The following is a 14,043-nucleotide window of genomic DNA, read 5'->3' as shown; positions in this document are numbered from 1 at the left end:
GCCTTTCTACTTTCTTTTTTCAGAACAATAAAAAAATAATAATAAAAAAAGATGTTTATCAAGTAAAGATATACGTTTTCAAACCGCCGTTCTTACATGAAATGAAAACATAACATTTTTGTAGGGATTTAAAAGAGCCAAAGTGATTTGATGAAAAAATTACAATCGCTGGAGGCATAATTAAGCATGTGGTTAGTCTAGTTTTGATGTAAAACTAGGCCCTGATGCAGTCTCCCATGTGTACTACTGATTCATTTCGATTTTTGTCAGATCCCGTCTTTCACATCAAGATCAAAAGTTGTTTTCTGAAGTGATGCAAATAAACTTTATTCTTTCCTCTTCTAAAGTACATCTTTTTAATAGTCCCAAAGTCCCACAGCTCATCCTGCCAAACAACAGATGACTGATGCGTCAGTCCTATGGTGGGAGGGTGGTGGTATTGAACTCCATTCAGTTCTAGGCTGTGGTACAGTGGACTCAGACAAGGTTCCATTGAAGAGATACTGTGCATGAACAACTTTAAATGAATCTATGGTCAAATAATTGTGTGCTTCAGATCTGAAATGCATCGCAGCCGACAGTTGTTTGAAAGAAACGACTTTTCTAAAGATTTACTTCATTTAACTTGTGCATCTAAAAACCACAAATATGTATACAGTAGTTGCGATTTGAATTTCTCTTTCTTTTGGTGTTCAAGACGATAGTAGGCCCGAAGCGCTCTTTTGGCCAGCCACGGCTGCATTAAAGCACTTCTGAGAATGTCTTGCGGGAGAAAAATAATTATTTCGCTTGTGTATAATCAATTGCATTAATTAGATCAATGGAGGACAGAGGTAGAAAAAAACAACAACATATAGTTGAGTTTTTATTTCATAATATGAATGGACATTTTAATTCTTGAAGGACAGTAGAAATACGGAGTCAGATAAGACAAACAAGATTCATTTTATGTTCAGGACATTGTATTTCCCACTCAAAACACACCATCAAGCTATAAGCCATCTTGAAAGATAAAGGCTTTATACAGGCTTGTAATCCAACTTGGACTCCAGTTTCTTGGAGTCGGCCACCTTCCTCACAGCTTTCATGAAGTCCTCCTGAGTGACATACTCCCGGTCTGCACGGATGGCAAACAGACCTGCAATCACACTCACGGGGTCAGCAAGTGTGAAAATACCAGTGAGAGATCAGTTCTTACCTGCTTCTGTGCACACATTCCTCAGATCCGCACCATTGAAACCATCAGACAACTTCACAATAGCTTCAAAGTCTGGAGAGAGAAAATGAAAAATGTATAGTTCTACATATCTAACCAAATGTTCTTCAATAAATTCACCATTTATATTATTTAAACCAAATATCAAAATCATAATAAATCATACTTTACAACTCATATACAACATGGAATAGATTTCATTTAAATTATACCAACTCTTCGTATATTAAATAACCTTTTTTCAAAAGAAGAAAATGTAATGTGCTTGAAATCACACTTCTTTTTTTTTCACACCATAGTTCCCTACGGTTCAATAAATTGCGTTTAAGATAAAATAACTTCATTTTTCTTTCATGTTTCTTTGTAATTTACAAGTAACATGAAAGCGTAATATATATTGAAAACAGTAACAACTTCCTCAAGAGTTATGCCGTCTGTAAATTCTACTGTACCGAAGTACTGAAGCAATTATACAAATATGTTCTTTTTCTACAGTATCAGTGTTCTCCCTGTCCTTATCCCGGAGCCTGTTAATTTTCAGAAATTACTTTAAAAACTTTTTCCGCGGTTCTTCTGTCAAATTTATCGTTTTTTCCCGGTTATTCTAAGGCGACACGGGAGAGCGCAGAGTGCAGCGATCAGGAGCGAGCCTGGGGAGGGGGGCGACGCCGATGACAGCCCTGCATTTGCAAGGGTTTACAACTCAGACATTCTCCGCAATTATTACAAATACTTATTATTAATACTTATCCCATGAGAATCGGACATTAGACTGTACTTTTAAAGCTAACTCCCAGGAAATTGCCTCCATTTGTCTTTTAAACGGGCAAAAATCAAGAGCTTTAACCCCAGGCGCCATCCTGTTCAATTTTTCTGGGGAGAACACTGCAGTATTGAGTGAAAATGTACTGAAATGGGCTGATGGTGCCTTTCACTGGTCAATTTATCATCATCATCATCACTTTTTCTAAATCTCAATAAATGTATAACTTTGTGCTTACAAAAGCAACAAGCCTGAGATAAAACTTTATTCCATTAGCAACCATGAATTAGCTAGATAAAATCTGAATTGAAGAAATTATATAGCTGCAACATAAAGAACATTCCCACATTTTCAGGGAATGGTGAGTAGATGTCTCCATAACACAGGAATCTAACCAACCTGTGGTTCTGAATCAATGTTGAAGCATGAAGATAAAAACAGAACGCTCTTACTGACCTATTTCTCCGTGCTTTGTGATTGGACTGGAATGGATCTTAAGGATATCCAGGCGAGCCTGTTCATTGGGTAGTTCGATGTCTGCGAAAAATAAACAAACATTAACTCAGTGTCACCACAAAAGATCAGAACCAAATGGAAAACATACGGATTTTGCGGTCCAATCTGCCAGGGCGCAACAGAGCAGGGTCCAGAGTGTCAGGTCTGTTTGTGGCCATTATCATCTTGACTCTATGCAGTGTATCAAAGCCATCCATCTGGTTGAGAAGCTGACAAACAATAACAAACACACACCATCAGATATGTGCATCACACTCCAGGGGGCATTTTTGTTGATTATTCCCTCCAGTCTTATTACCGTCAAAGAAAGAATGCACGAACAAGGGCAAACTAAATTCCTCATTAACCACCTCTGTCCACACATCTTTGTTGTTCAGTTAACGTCTAGAGATGAGTGAATGCATTTTGTCATCCAGACCAAGGCGGAACTATTAATCCCATTTGCGATATATGATAAAATATACGATATAAGTGTTAGTATGCGTGTGTGCGTACTGCTGGAGTGTTTGAAAGTGTAAGTAAGTATGCCATTAAAAACGTTATTATCTTATATAATCCCACAAACCAAACTGATAAATTCCAATACATTTTTTTGTATCAAAGGATTTTCACCTAATATGAGAAAAACAAAAGCAGAAAAAAATGGATGACCAGTGCTTGCACTTTTCTTTACTGTGCACTATTTTTGTGATTTATTCTTTACTAATAATTATAAATGTTTACATCACATCTTTAAGAAAGTTTATGAGGAGTTTTTACGGTAATTACAGTGAATATGCACAAGGCTTCAGGTTATGTTTGTTTTCAACTGTATGCTTAATTCGCTTTTGTCTTAAAAATAGCTTTATAACTTTAACAATCACCAAGAATGTTTTAACTGTAAATTTAATATTGTGTTGTATTAGAGAAAAACGCATTAAAAGAGGACATTGAAAAAATAATTGCATATTTAATAGCAATATTGATGAAATAGTCGCAATTAGATTATTTTCACTAATCGTTGATCCAGACGATCCTGATGATAGAAAATGCTAAATAGTTCTCAGAAAGTTTCCTTCCATTACTCAATAATCAGATTGAAATGCTTTCTTAGTTGCAAATGTTTCGGTAAAGAGCTAGATATTTACCTCCATCAAAGTTCGCTGGATCTCCCTGTCAGCTGATGTTCCTTCTGAGAAACGACGCCCACCTAGAAGAGCAAATATAAAGGATGGTAACATTCATAAATCTAACTTCCTCACAAACTTTTTGATATTCCATTGCCTTACATTTACCATTAATGAGGAATATGTATGAAGGCCTATACTCACCAATGGCATCAATCTCATCCATGAAAATGATGCAGGGCTGATGGTCTCTGGCATAATTGAACATTTCTCTGATCAGTCGGGCACTCTCTCCGATGTACTTGTCTACTATGGAGCTTGATACAACCTTAAGGGTTGCAAAAATGGGAGAAAAAGAATTGAGCAAATGAAACACAAAGAAGTGATTATATGTTAAAAATATTATCTTAGCAACCTTGAGGAAGTTACAGTCCAGCTGACTGGCTACTGCTCTGGCCAGAAGGGTCTTCCCCGTACCTTTTGTGACAGAATTTAAACAGTGAATGAAATAAGGTTAATCGAATGAGGATTCACTCATGAAAAAAATTAGCACATTCCTACAAAAACTTGAACTCCATGAGTTTGTCTATCCTTAAATAAAAATATTAAAAAAAGGTCATTTGAAACCATAATGGCAACAATAATTCTCACCTGGGGGTCCATAGAGCAGACAACCTTTTGGCGGGATGATTCCCACTCTTTGGAAGAGCTCTGGGTTGGTAAGAGGAAGCTCAATCACCTGCATAAAATAAATGATTTACCCATCGTCAAGAAAACAATTAAAACCAAAAAAAAAATGGAATTATAATTAACGGTGAGAAGTGCCTGACTAACCCAGGAAACACCAAAAGTGGTTGTGGCGCAGTGGAATATCTAGTACATCCGACGAAAAGCATGGAGCCTGTTTTCTGAGAACTTTGAACCAATGTGGATAGCGTTGTTCAGGCAGAAATTCAGCGATAAAAGTAATGGGCATCTGATCAATGAAAAAAATATAACACTCTAGAACCGACAAAAAATCTCTTTACCTACATTGACTTTATTCATAACCGATGTACCAATAGTTTTGTTCTATATTAGGACTGGACTGATAGTGAAAGGATACCAGCCAATGCCAGATGGGCTGTCACAGATGTTGCATAAATAATCAGAAAATTAAATTAACTTAAACCAGCCTGTTACGAAAGGCCCCGTCATCCGTTTTAATTTACAGCTTGCTGATTTCACTTGGATGACAAAGAAAGCAGCCCATTGATTCATTTTCTGACGAGTGTGGTCCAATTAAAGTTGCATATTAAAAATCAATGCTCCTTGGACGGTGTACTGTTGATTAAGGTGCATCACAAATGTACTTTTTTTTAATTAAACAAAAAAAGACCAGGTCAAAGTGCACTGACCCAATTCAATTTGATTTCAAATGGCTGAGGTGATAAAGTTAGGTTACAAAAAAAAAATAATGGATGATTGATTAGAGGTTGCATTATAAAACAAAAACATCACAGCCACAGAGGTCAATAATCAGAATGATGTACTGATCACTCTGAATTCTTAAAGTTCTCACCTCTCTCAGCTCTCTGATTTGTTCAGACAGACCCCCAATTTCTGAGTATGACACACTTCCAGGGTCCTCGTGTGACATGTTGTACACAAGAGGGTCCACTTCTCTGGGCAAGTACCTATGAATGCAAAATAAAAATGTAATCCTCAGCCAGTGAACTTGGAAAAGGCAAAACACAATTGTAGTAGTAATGTAGAACCTCTACTAAAACGGAAATTATTAGAAACTGGAAAAGCACTGAGGGCATAAAAGTTCAACCCAGTCAGTTAAATAAAATATGTATTTGATCATCATTAGGAGACGATGAGTTTTTTTGTAATGCATTATTCACTTCGTTTTATCCGTCTTTCATGCCGTTGTGTCATTATCATCGACAATCTTTCTGTCTTAATCTCTAATTTTATAACCAGACGTGCCCCTTAGGCTTCATATGTGCCTCAAAACAGGCTACAGCGGTGACAAACGGCGTGTCCAAGAAGGCTCAGTCTGTGGTGTGACCGTAAAACTGCACTACCCATTATTTGTGTGATATTTCCCAGAAATAGACACATTCTTGAGAAGAAGCAAACTTATGAGCCATGGGCCGCTCTGAGCGGGTTCAAAAGATTGTTAATAAGTTTGAAAGCATTACATTTTTACAGTTTATTAAAAGTATCGTATAACCTAACGCCTATATTTGCATCATAATGTACATGTAATGTAACAAACATGTTAAAACTAATGTGAAATGTTGAACTCCAATGGCAAGCCGTTTTGCATAAAGTAAGATCAGCCAACCTCATTATAGTAAGCGTAGTCATGTCCAGAGCCACCCTGGTGCCCGGTTTCAGCTGAGACTTGTCCAACTGTCGGGAAATAAATATTACAAATTGACAAGTCAGAAAGACAGACATAGATAAGTCATTTTTTGGATGTAGTACATCTCATGGAGCCCAACTTTTAACCATAGAAGACTATTACGTTTAAGTAAAATGAATGCAAAAAGTTCATCTATGTGCATAGATATGGACAATTGATGTTTAACTATAACTCAGAATCCCCTACCTGTCTCCGGCATCCAACCACATATCTTGGGCCATTCGTTGCTTTGACAATAACTGAAATTAGATGGTAAATAAAACATCAGCATAACATGCAAAAAAACATAACAACGTAAATGCAAATCAGACTCTGTTCCTGTGCACAATGAAAGAATTAACTATTGACTTACATTTCTCCTCCGTCAGTTGCTTCAGAACTTCTCCAACAATCTAAAGCAGATGAAGGACAGATGCGCTTATTATGAACATTTTCACGAAGCCACTTATTTTTTTGTGTTTCACATATACAGTTATCATCAAACAAAAAGGAAGAACTCTAATGAACAGTGAACCTTAATTAATTCAGTGAACTGTGATTAAGGACTAACTTTTTTCCGCAAAGTACTACAACTCTCCTGAATTCTACTTTCTAATGTCTAGGACAGGGGTCTCCTGGCTGGGGTGGTGAAGGGTTTTGTTCCAACCGATCAGGCATGTACAGTTAAACCAATTAGCTGTCAGCTGAAACAAGCAACACCAGACTCATTACACCCCAAAAATCCTGATTTGGTTTAAAGGTGTCCTCTTGATGGGTTGGAACAAAAACCTGAACCCACTGCAGCCCTTTTTGGAACACTTTGGAGACCCCTGGTGTAGAATATACCACTTGGGCTAGGTATTAGGAAGAAGAAAAAAAAAGCCAATGCAGAAAACCCAACTATTCTTCTTTCTGCCATTTATCATCTCATAAAACATTTATGAAACATAAAACACAATTACAAATCAAAGCGATAAACATATTGGGTAGAAAACTCACCTGCCCAACACTTTGAAGAGCCTTCAGATCGTTCTCCGACTTCTCATACTGTTTGGTTTGTTCTCGGAGCTGTTCTCTTACTAAAATAAGTTATGAAAATAAAATGAAGCGATTAATCATACAGTAAAGATACGAACTAGTTAGTTACGAACATTAGTTGAGGTCTTCAGTGAAGATTATATTAAGCTAACAATTTAGCCAAATGAAACAACAAGGTTTAAAAAAAGAAAATGGCTTTCAGGGTTATAAGCGTGTATCTAATTAAAAGCTTAGTATTTATAAATACCTTGTCGTTTTATTCAGTAGAATTAGCCCTTTAAAAAACGCATTCAAATTGACGGCGGTATCGGCTGCATGACAAAGCATATAGCTAGCCGGGGAGCTAGCTCGCATCGATGAAGCCTTGGCCGTTGCGTTTTGGTTCTTCTGAATTGGCCGTTATTCATAACACACGTTAAGAGTCACTCACGTTCTTTCAGTCGTCCATCTACTTCTTTGTGTTCGAGTAATTTTTTCCTGTAGTCCTGAAGCGCCTTCTCTCGTCCGTCCGCCATGTCTTCTCAACAGGGATGTGTGTCTTCTTCTTGTGTAGAGTTTGTTGTGTATCATTTGATTGGTGGCTGGCGACCAACTTGAATATTCAATTACCGCCACCTTCTGGATTGGAGTGTTATTGGAGTGGGATAACGTGTGTGTAAAAATGTCCCGTAATATAATGCAACATTACTTTACTGTGTCTAACTTATTCACTTTTCTTTTGATGAGTGGAATTCTGTTAATGTCTTCCTCTGATATATAATGTAATTAATTTGAAAAATATGGTCTATTTTTCATGAATGTACTGTTTTATGACTTGAAAAATAGCTGATGCTACGACTCAACTGTTTTGCCAATTTACATTTTTGTGGTTTATCCACTTAACAGGACGTGCATTTAGCATTCTTTAACCAATCCATATTGTCCAAAATGGTTTGTTATGCTGATATTAGCACATTTTGTTTAAAAATTGTCATTTATGTAGTCAGTGCATGATTTCCATGTGCTCTTCCATTAAATGATTTTCTGAGATAAGGTAAAACTGTATTGATCCCTCAGGAGGTCTCCTTCAGGAATTTTTTTTATTTTTTCCAATAGCCACAGAAATATATAGTAGCAGATAGATATAGTGAGATAGAGATATCTCACTACATCCATCTGTTTCACCGTACAGTCTCTAAATATTTTATTTTGTTTGAGAAAAATATTGTGTCACATTTTTGAACATCCGCTCCTCTGTTCTATATTCACCCTCATTTCCATGGTCCATGGTCTTTATACTTTATTTATAAATTTGAGTTCCCATAAAAAAAGAAACTAGACACTACATTGCGCATGCGTGCGACGGCTGCGCTAATTGCGTGGCTCTTGTACTCATAAACCCGAAGAAGAGCAAACGCGGAAGTGATGCGTGCCTCGAGTACATAGGAAGTGCGCAGTGCTTTTATGGGACGAAGCGGCTCCGAGGAGCCGAGTTGAGGAAACCGGGTTATAGGAGCAGTGATTTTGACACATTTATCAACAAAGTCATGACAGCCACTGACACTTCCACTGCTCTCGAGTATGGAAAAGCGTCGACCGAGGTGAGTAAGCATGACTCTGTGAGCATCCGTACTTTTCAAACTTCAACTTGTAGCGACTTCTCAACAACCGAAATAAGTGACAAATCGGTTATCTTGTGTAAAAGAACACGTGTCTTCTCAACATGTACACCTCGTAGCTTGATTTTTTTTTTTTTTTATCATTGTACTATTTGTGTTTATGTTGCCAACACTTAAATTCAAGTAAATGGCCTAACGTGTTAAAATTATTCTATTCTAAAATCTAAACTTCATGATTGTATTTGTTACTGACACGTCATGAATTTTGACCGATATTTGGCTCTAAAAATGTCGTTTAGTGTAAAGACAACTAGAATTCCGAGGATGATAGCTCAAAGACGTGGCCATGTCACGAGCAATGTACTCAACAGTTAAAGAAAAATACAAAGATAATATGTGGGTTCAAAACATTAAAAAAAATGCATGCTTCAGAAAACGGCATACATGACAAAGCAGGTGGTCCATAGGCAATTGAGTTTGAAACATATCTAGAGTTTTTGTGTCCTCGCCAAACTCAATACTGCTTCAAATAGCCCACATTGATTCCATAAAATTCTTCAAGTTTAGAATGTAAAAAAGTCTATGGTAGGAAAATTAAGAAATAAAGAGATGCATTCTTTGTTGTATTCTAGAAGTTGGTTTTTATTTTGTTACAGAATGCTGAAAATAATTTATATTTTTGTGTGGTAGTCATGCCAATTTAAGTAAATCACGCTTAGACATGATTATTTTTATGTGGTTACCATGTTTTTGTTCTTTCTGGGCCTGTCTCCACATTAGAGAAAGTAAAGAAAATTCCATTATGTTCAGGTTAACCTATTACTTTTCTTACTGAGCTTGCATTGTGCAGGCTCCTTCTTTAGTTGGGTGTTACAACGCCACCCACAGGCCTGGCATTTGCAGTGCATCAGTATTGGTAGTTTTCAGTGGATTCACCTGGGTGGATGAAAAGGATCTTTGAGCGACAGTTTTTTTTTTAAAAAACGTGGTTGGAAAAACATTGCAAAGAGAAGATGCAGCCCCCTGAAAATAGTGCCCAAGTTGTATCTGCTATGCATTTCATTCACAAAAATCATTCATTTCCAGTGACCTGAACAGCAACTTTTTACCTCTGATTCCAGACAAATACTGTAAAACCAACTTACTTGTACTGAGTTATAGCTTGTGTATCACGGTGTCCTTCTTTCAGGACTTGAACACAAAAAAACGAATGATTCAAACTGTCAGTTATATAAGATCACTGCTCTTAAATATCCTCCCGCAGAATGTATTGCAGTACCAACTGGTGAGAATAACTTTACATTTAAAAAAAAAAAAAGTGCAGTACAGCATCATATATTATTTCATTAGTTTGTTATAGCTTGCGTTTAATGTAACTTTTCTATTTTGCAACCAATGACTTCATTAAAGACAGTTCTGTTTAGAATCCAACTGTGGATTAGTAAAGGATACTAACATGTGTTTTTTGTACTTTTGCAGGCCATTTTAGTGGATCACAACGACAAACTTAATGGGCCTCGACCAATATTTGCCGAGTCCTTAGGTGACTGCATGTCCTCCCAGAACTCATCTTGGTTCCTGCCAGACAGAACTGCAAGGCATCCTGTGCTTCAGCGAAGTCAGTCGGTCAGTAACCCAAGTACAACGCTAACTGGGAACGAGTTTGTCAACTATCTGATCAAGGCTCCAGCTGCGGACAGCAACAAGGAGAATGGCTTATGCGGGCAGTCTTCCTCTGAGCTGGGGAACAGGTTTCATGATTTTGACACATTCATCGACCAAGTCATGACAGCCACTGACACTTCCACTCCGTATGGAAAAGCGTCGACCGAGGTGAGTAAGCATGACTCTGTGAGCATCCGTACTTTTCAAAATTCAACTTGTAGCGACTTCTCAATAACAACCGAAATAAGTGACAAATCGGTTATCTTGTGTAAAAGAACATGTCTTCTCAACATGTACACCTCGTAGCTTGATTTTTTTTATTTTTTTTTTAATCATTGTACTATTTGTGTTTATGTTGCCAACACTTAAATTCAAGTAAATGGCCTAACGTGTTAAAATTATTCTATTCTAAAATCGAAACTTCATGATTGTATTTGTTACTGACACGTCATGAATGTTGACCGATATTTGGCTCTAAAAATGTTGTTTAGTTTAAAGACGACTGGAATTCCGAGGATGATGGCTCAAAGACCTGGCCATGTCATGAGCAATGTACTCAACAATTAAAGAAAAATACAAAGATAATATGTGGGTTCAAAACAAAAAACAAAATCACTGCATGCTTCAGAAAACGGCTTACATGACAAAGCAGGTGGCCCATAGGCAATTGAGTTTGAAACATACTGTCTATTGTCCCCACATTAGGGAAAGTAAAGAAAATTCCATTATGTTCAGGTTAGCCTTTTCCTTTTCTTACTGAGCTTGCATTGTGCAGGCTCCTTCTTTAGTCGGGTGTTACAACGCCACCCACAGGCCTGGCTTTGGCAGTGCATCGTTATTGGTAGTTTTCAGTGGATTCACCTGGGCGGCTGAAAAGGATCTTTGAGCGACAGTTTAAAAAAAAAAGAAAGAAAACATGGTTAAAAAGATTGCAAAGAGAAGATGCAGCCCCCTCAAATAGTGCCCAAGTTGTATCCACTATGGATTTCATTCACAAAAATTATTCATTTCCAGTGACCTGAACAGCAACTTTTTACCTCTGATTCCAGACAAATACTGTAAAACCAACTTGCTTGTACTGAGTTATAGCTTGTATATCACGGTGTACTTCTTTCAGGACTTGAACACAAAAAACGAATGATTCAAACTGTCAGTTATATAAGATCACTGCTCTTAAATATCCTCCCGCAGAATGTATTGCAGTACCAACTGGTGAAAACAACTTTACATTAAGATAAAGTGCAGCACAGCATCATGTATTATTTCATTAGTTTGTTATAGCTTGCGTTTACTGTTAAATTAAAGATTACATTAAAGACGGTTCTGTTAAGAATCCAACTGTGGATTCGTAAAGGATACTAACATGTGTTTTTTTTGTACTTTTGCAGGCCATTATAGTGGATCACAACGACAAACTTAATGGGCCTCGACCTATATTTGACGAGTCCTTAGGTGACTGCATGTCCTCCCAGAACTCATCTTGGTTCCTGCCAGACAGAACTGCAAGGCATCCTGTGCTTCAGCGAAGTCAGTCGGCCAGTAACCCAAGTACAACGCTAACTGGGAAAGAGTTTGTCAACTATCTGATCAAGGCTCCAGCTGCGGACAGTGAAAAGGACAATGGCTTGTGCGGGCAGTCTTCCTCTGAGCTGGAGAACAGGTTTCATCTTAGTTGCCTGGTCAGCATTGGTGCAGGTAGCCAGGTCAACGTGGGTCGGTACAAGACTGAGCTATGTCGACCGTTTCAGGACAACGGCATTTGCAAGTACGGAGACAAATGCCAGTTTGCTCATGGCATGCATGAGCTGCGTAGTCTAAGCCGCCACCCTAAGTACAAGACTGAACTGTGTCGCACATACCACACAGTGGGATTCTGTCGCTATGGACCCCGCTGTCACTTCATCCACAGTGCTGAAGAGTACCAAGGACTGCCCCCTCTTTCAGCTTTCAACAAGGTGGGAAGGCCTCACTTACAGCACAGTTTTAGCTTTTCAGGGTTTCCAAGCCATAGTATGCAGGACAGCCCCAGCTCTGTCACACCGTTATCCATTTTCCACTCCTCAGACCAGAACCCCTCAACGCTGCCTTTTACTACCATTCATTATTTTCACTCCACTTCAGCGAGCCCCACAAGTCCTACAAACTCCCTGTCGGATCAGGACAGTTCCCAAAGCAGTGTTGGCAGCCACAGCGGCTCGGACTCGCCACTCCTGGATGTGTCTCGCCGCCTTCCCATCTTCAGCAGACTCTCCATCACAGATGATTAGCGGGCATCGCTGTTACCGTGTGTGCTCTGTTGAATTCGATGTTCAAATCACCAAGTGCCAGCTGTTGGATTGTGTTGTTAAAGATGTTGACACTAAACCTTAATTCACACTTGGATGTTGAAAGATGAAACAAAGGTTTTTGGATGATCTACATTCGCATTTTGTTTCTGGTCTAATGCAGAGACGGCATACACTTTTGTGAAACCAGACCGTTTCCGATCATTTGTGACTAATCTGTCAATCAATTTTCTCAGGTGAGCTACTGATTAAATGGTTCCCACTTTGAGTTTCTTTTGATGAGGGAGTTTTGGCGACTGGTGACCCTTACTCGGAACATTGCATGACGACTTTCCATTGTAACGTGACAATGTACATGTGTGTGTGTATGTGTGTGTATATATATATATATATATATATATATATACACACTTTTTTTTTTTTTATTTAATGGGGAATGTCTCTGTAAACAACCAGCACCTACCTTTGCCTTATTGTTTGTCATTTTAGATGGAAATGTTGGATCTTTTTTTCCCCGTCTGAGGCTACCCAAAATAATTTTTTTTTTTTTTTTTTTTTTAAACTGTCTTTCTCAAAATCTTCAATCTCAGAGCTTTTTAACTGCTTATTTATCAAATATTATTTATTGTTAAATATTAAGGCATATTTATGTGGTTTGTTTTTAACTGGTAAATAAACATTTTGTTAATTTATGCTCATCTTCAATCATTGATGTCATGTGAGAGACAAGTACTACACATAATTTAGTCATCATAAAAATAAATTATGACCCCCCCCCCCGGGACATTTGATGACCTTTTGAGCCCGGTAAAAGTCAACTTATGACCACCTCCTATTCCCCGCTATAATGATTGATGACATACAATGGTCCCCTTAGCACTCTGGACTGTGTAACTTGAAACCTATAATAGAAAAATTGTTGTAAAGAAAAAAATCTCCTAACATCGTATCCTCCTAAAACAGACATCTTCGAACAGGTCTCTACTGGAAGTGAAAAATAAATGGGCATCACAATTAATTTACATTTTATATCAAGCCTCTTGTTCTGTTTTGTGTTTAGAGCATCCTTGAATGACTTTGTAAGCACACATCTAACTGAGTACCAAATACAAGTTCAGGTCTTTGAGGAAATAGAACTTTCCAACTGTTTAAATTGTTTTCCCTCGTATCCAACATTTGAATCCACTTCTTACAATATTGTGACAACTTTTCCCAACTGTCTTATTAACAAATCTCTTAAATACATTTGATTCTCATTCATGGTAAAACGGAACAAAAGCACTAATCTTGACATCAAACTATTCTAGACTACACAAAATATCAGTCAAACTTTACTGAATAAAAAGATTAATCTTGTAAACCAGATGTATTAAAATACATATAGAAGGGAATCATGTTTTTCATTTGTACCATAACATCAATGATGAGTCACAAAGGGGTGGAGGGTTCAGAAGAGAGGTG

The 14,043-nt window shown here is 37.7% G+C and overlaps 2 protein-coding genes across 2 annotated transcripts; one reads left to right on the top strand and one right to left on the bottom strand.

Moving 5' to 3' along the window:
* Nucleotides 1–852: 852 nt before the first annotated feature.
* psmc6 (proteasome 26S subunit, ATPase 6) lies at nucleotides 853–7,580 on the bottom strand. Its single transcript, XM_087812696.1, has 14 exons — nucleotides 7,465–7,580; nucleotides 6,996–7,075; nucleotides 6,370–6,409; nucleotides 6,204–6,256; nucleotides 5,937–6,004; nucleotides 5,163–5,277; nucleotides 4,253–4,340; nucleotides 4,017–4,078; nucleotides 3,806–3,929; nucleotides 3,623–3,684; nucleotides 2,584–2,704; nucleotides 2,436–2,516; nucleotides 1,199–1,270; nucleotides 853–1,138 (listed from the first exon to the last, which is right to left on the bottom strand). The coding sequence occupies exons 1-14, from the start codon at nucleotides 7,547–7,549 to the stop codon at nucleotides 1,020–1,022; spliced, it is 1,170 nt and encodes a 389-aa protein (XP_087668822.1). The 5' UTR covers nucleotides 7,550–7,580; the 3' UTR covers nucleotides 853–1,019.
* An 872-nt stretch (nucleotides 7,581–8,452) lies between these two features.
* LOC148061022 (mRNA decay activator protein ZFP36L1-like) lies at nucleotides 8,453–13,570 on the top strand. Its single transcript, XM_087778960.1, has 3 exons — nucleotides 8,453–8,614; nucleotides 10,112–10,465; nucleotides 11,686–13,570. The coding sequence occupies exons 1-3, from the start codon at nucleotides 8,561–8,563 to the stop codon at nucleotides 12,562–12,564; spliced, it is 1,287 nt and encodes a 428-aa protein (XP_087635086.1). The 5' UTR covers nucleotides 8,453–8,560; the 3' UTR covers nucleotides 12,565–13,570.
* Nucleotides 13,571–14,043: the final 473 nt, after the last annotated feature.

Source organism: Callionymus lyra, chromosome 17, assembly GCF_982586985.1.
Source record: "Callionymus lyra chromosome 17, fCalLyr1.hap1.1, whole genome shotgun sequence".
Taxonomy (NCBI): Eukaryota; Metazoa; Chordata; class Actinopteri; order Syngnathiformes; family Callionymidae; genus Callionymus; species Callionymus lyra.
Note: the sequence above shows the minus strand (reverse complement) of the source record. Positions and strands in the feature narration are given on the sequence as shown.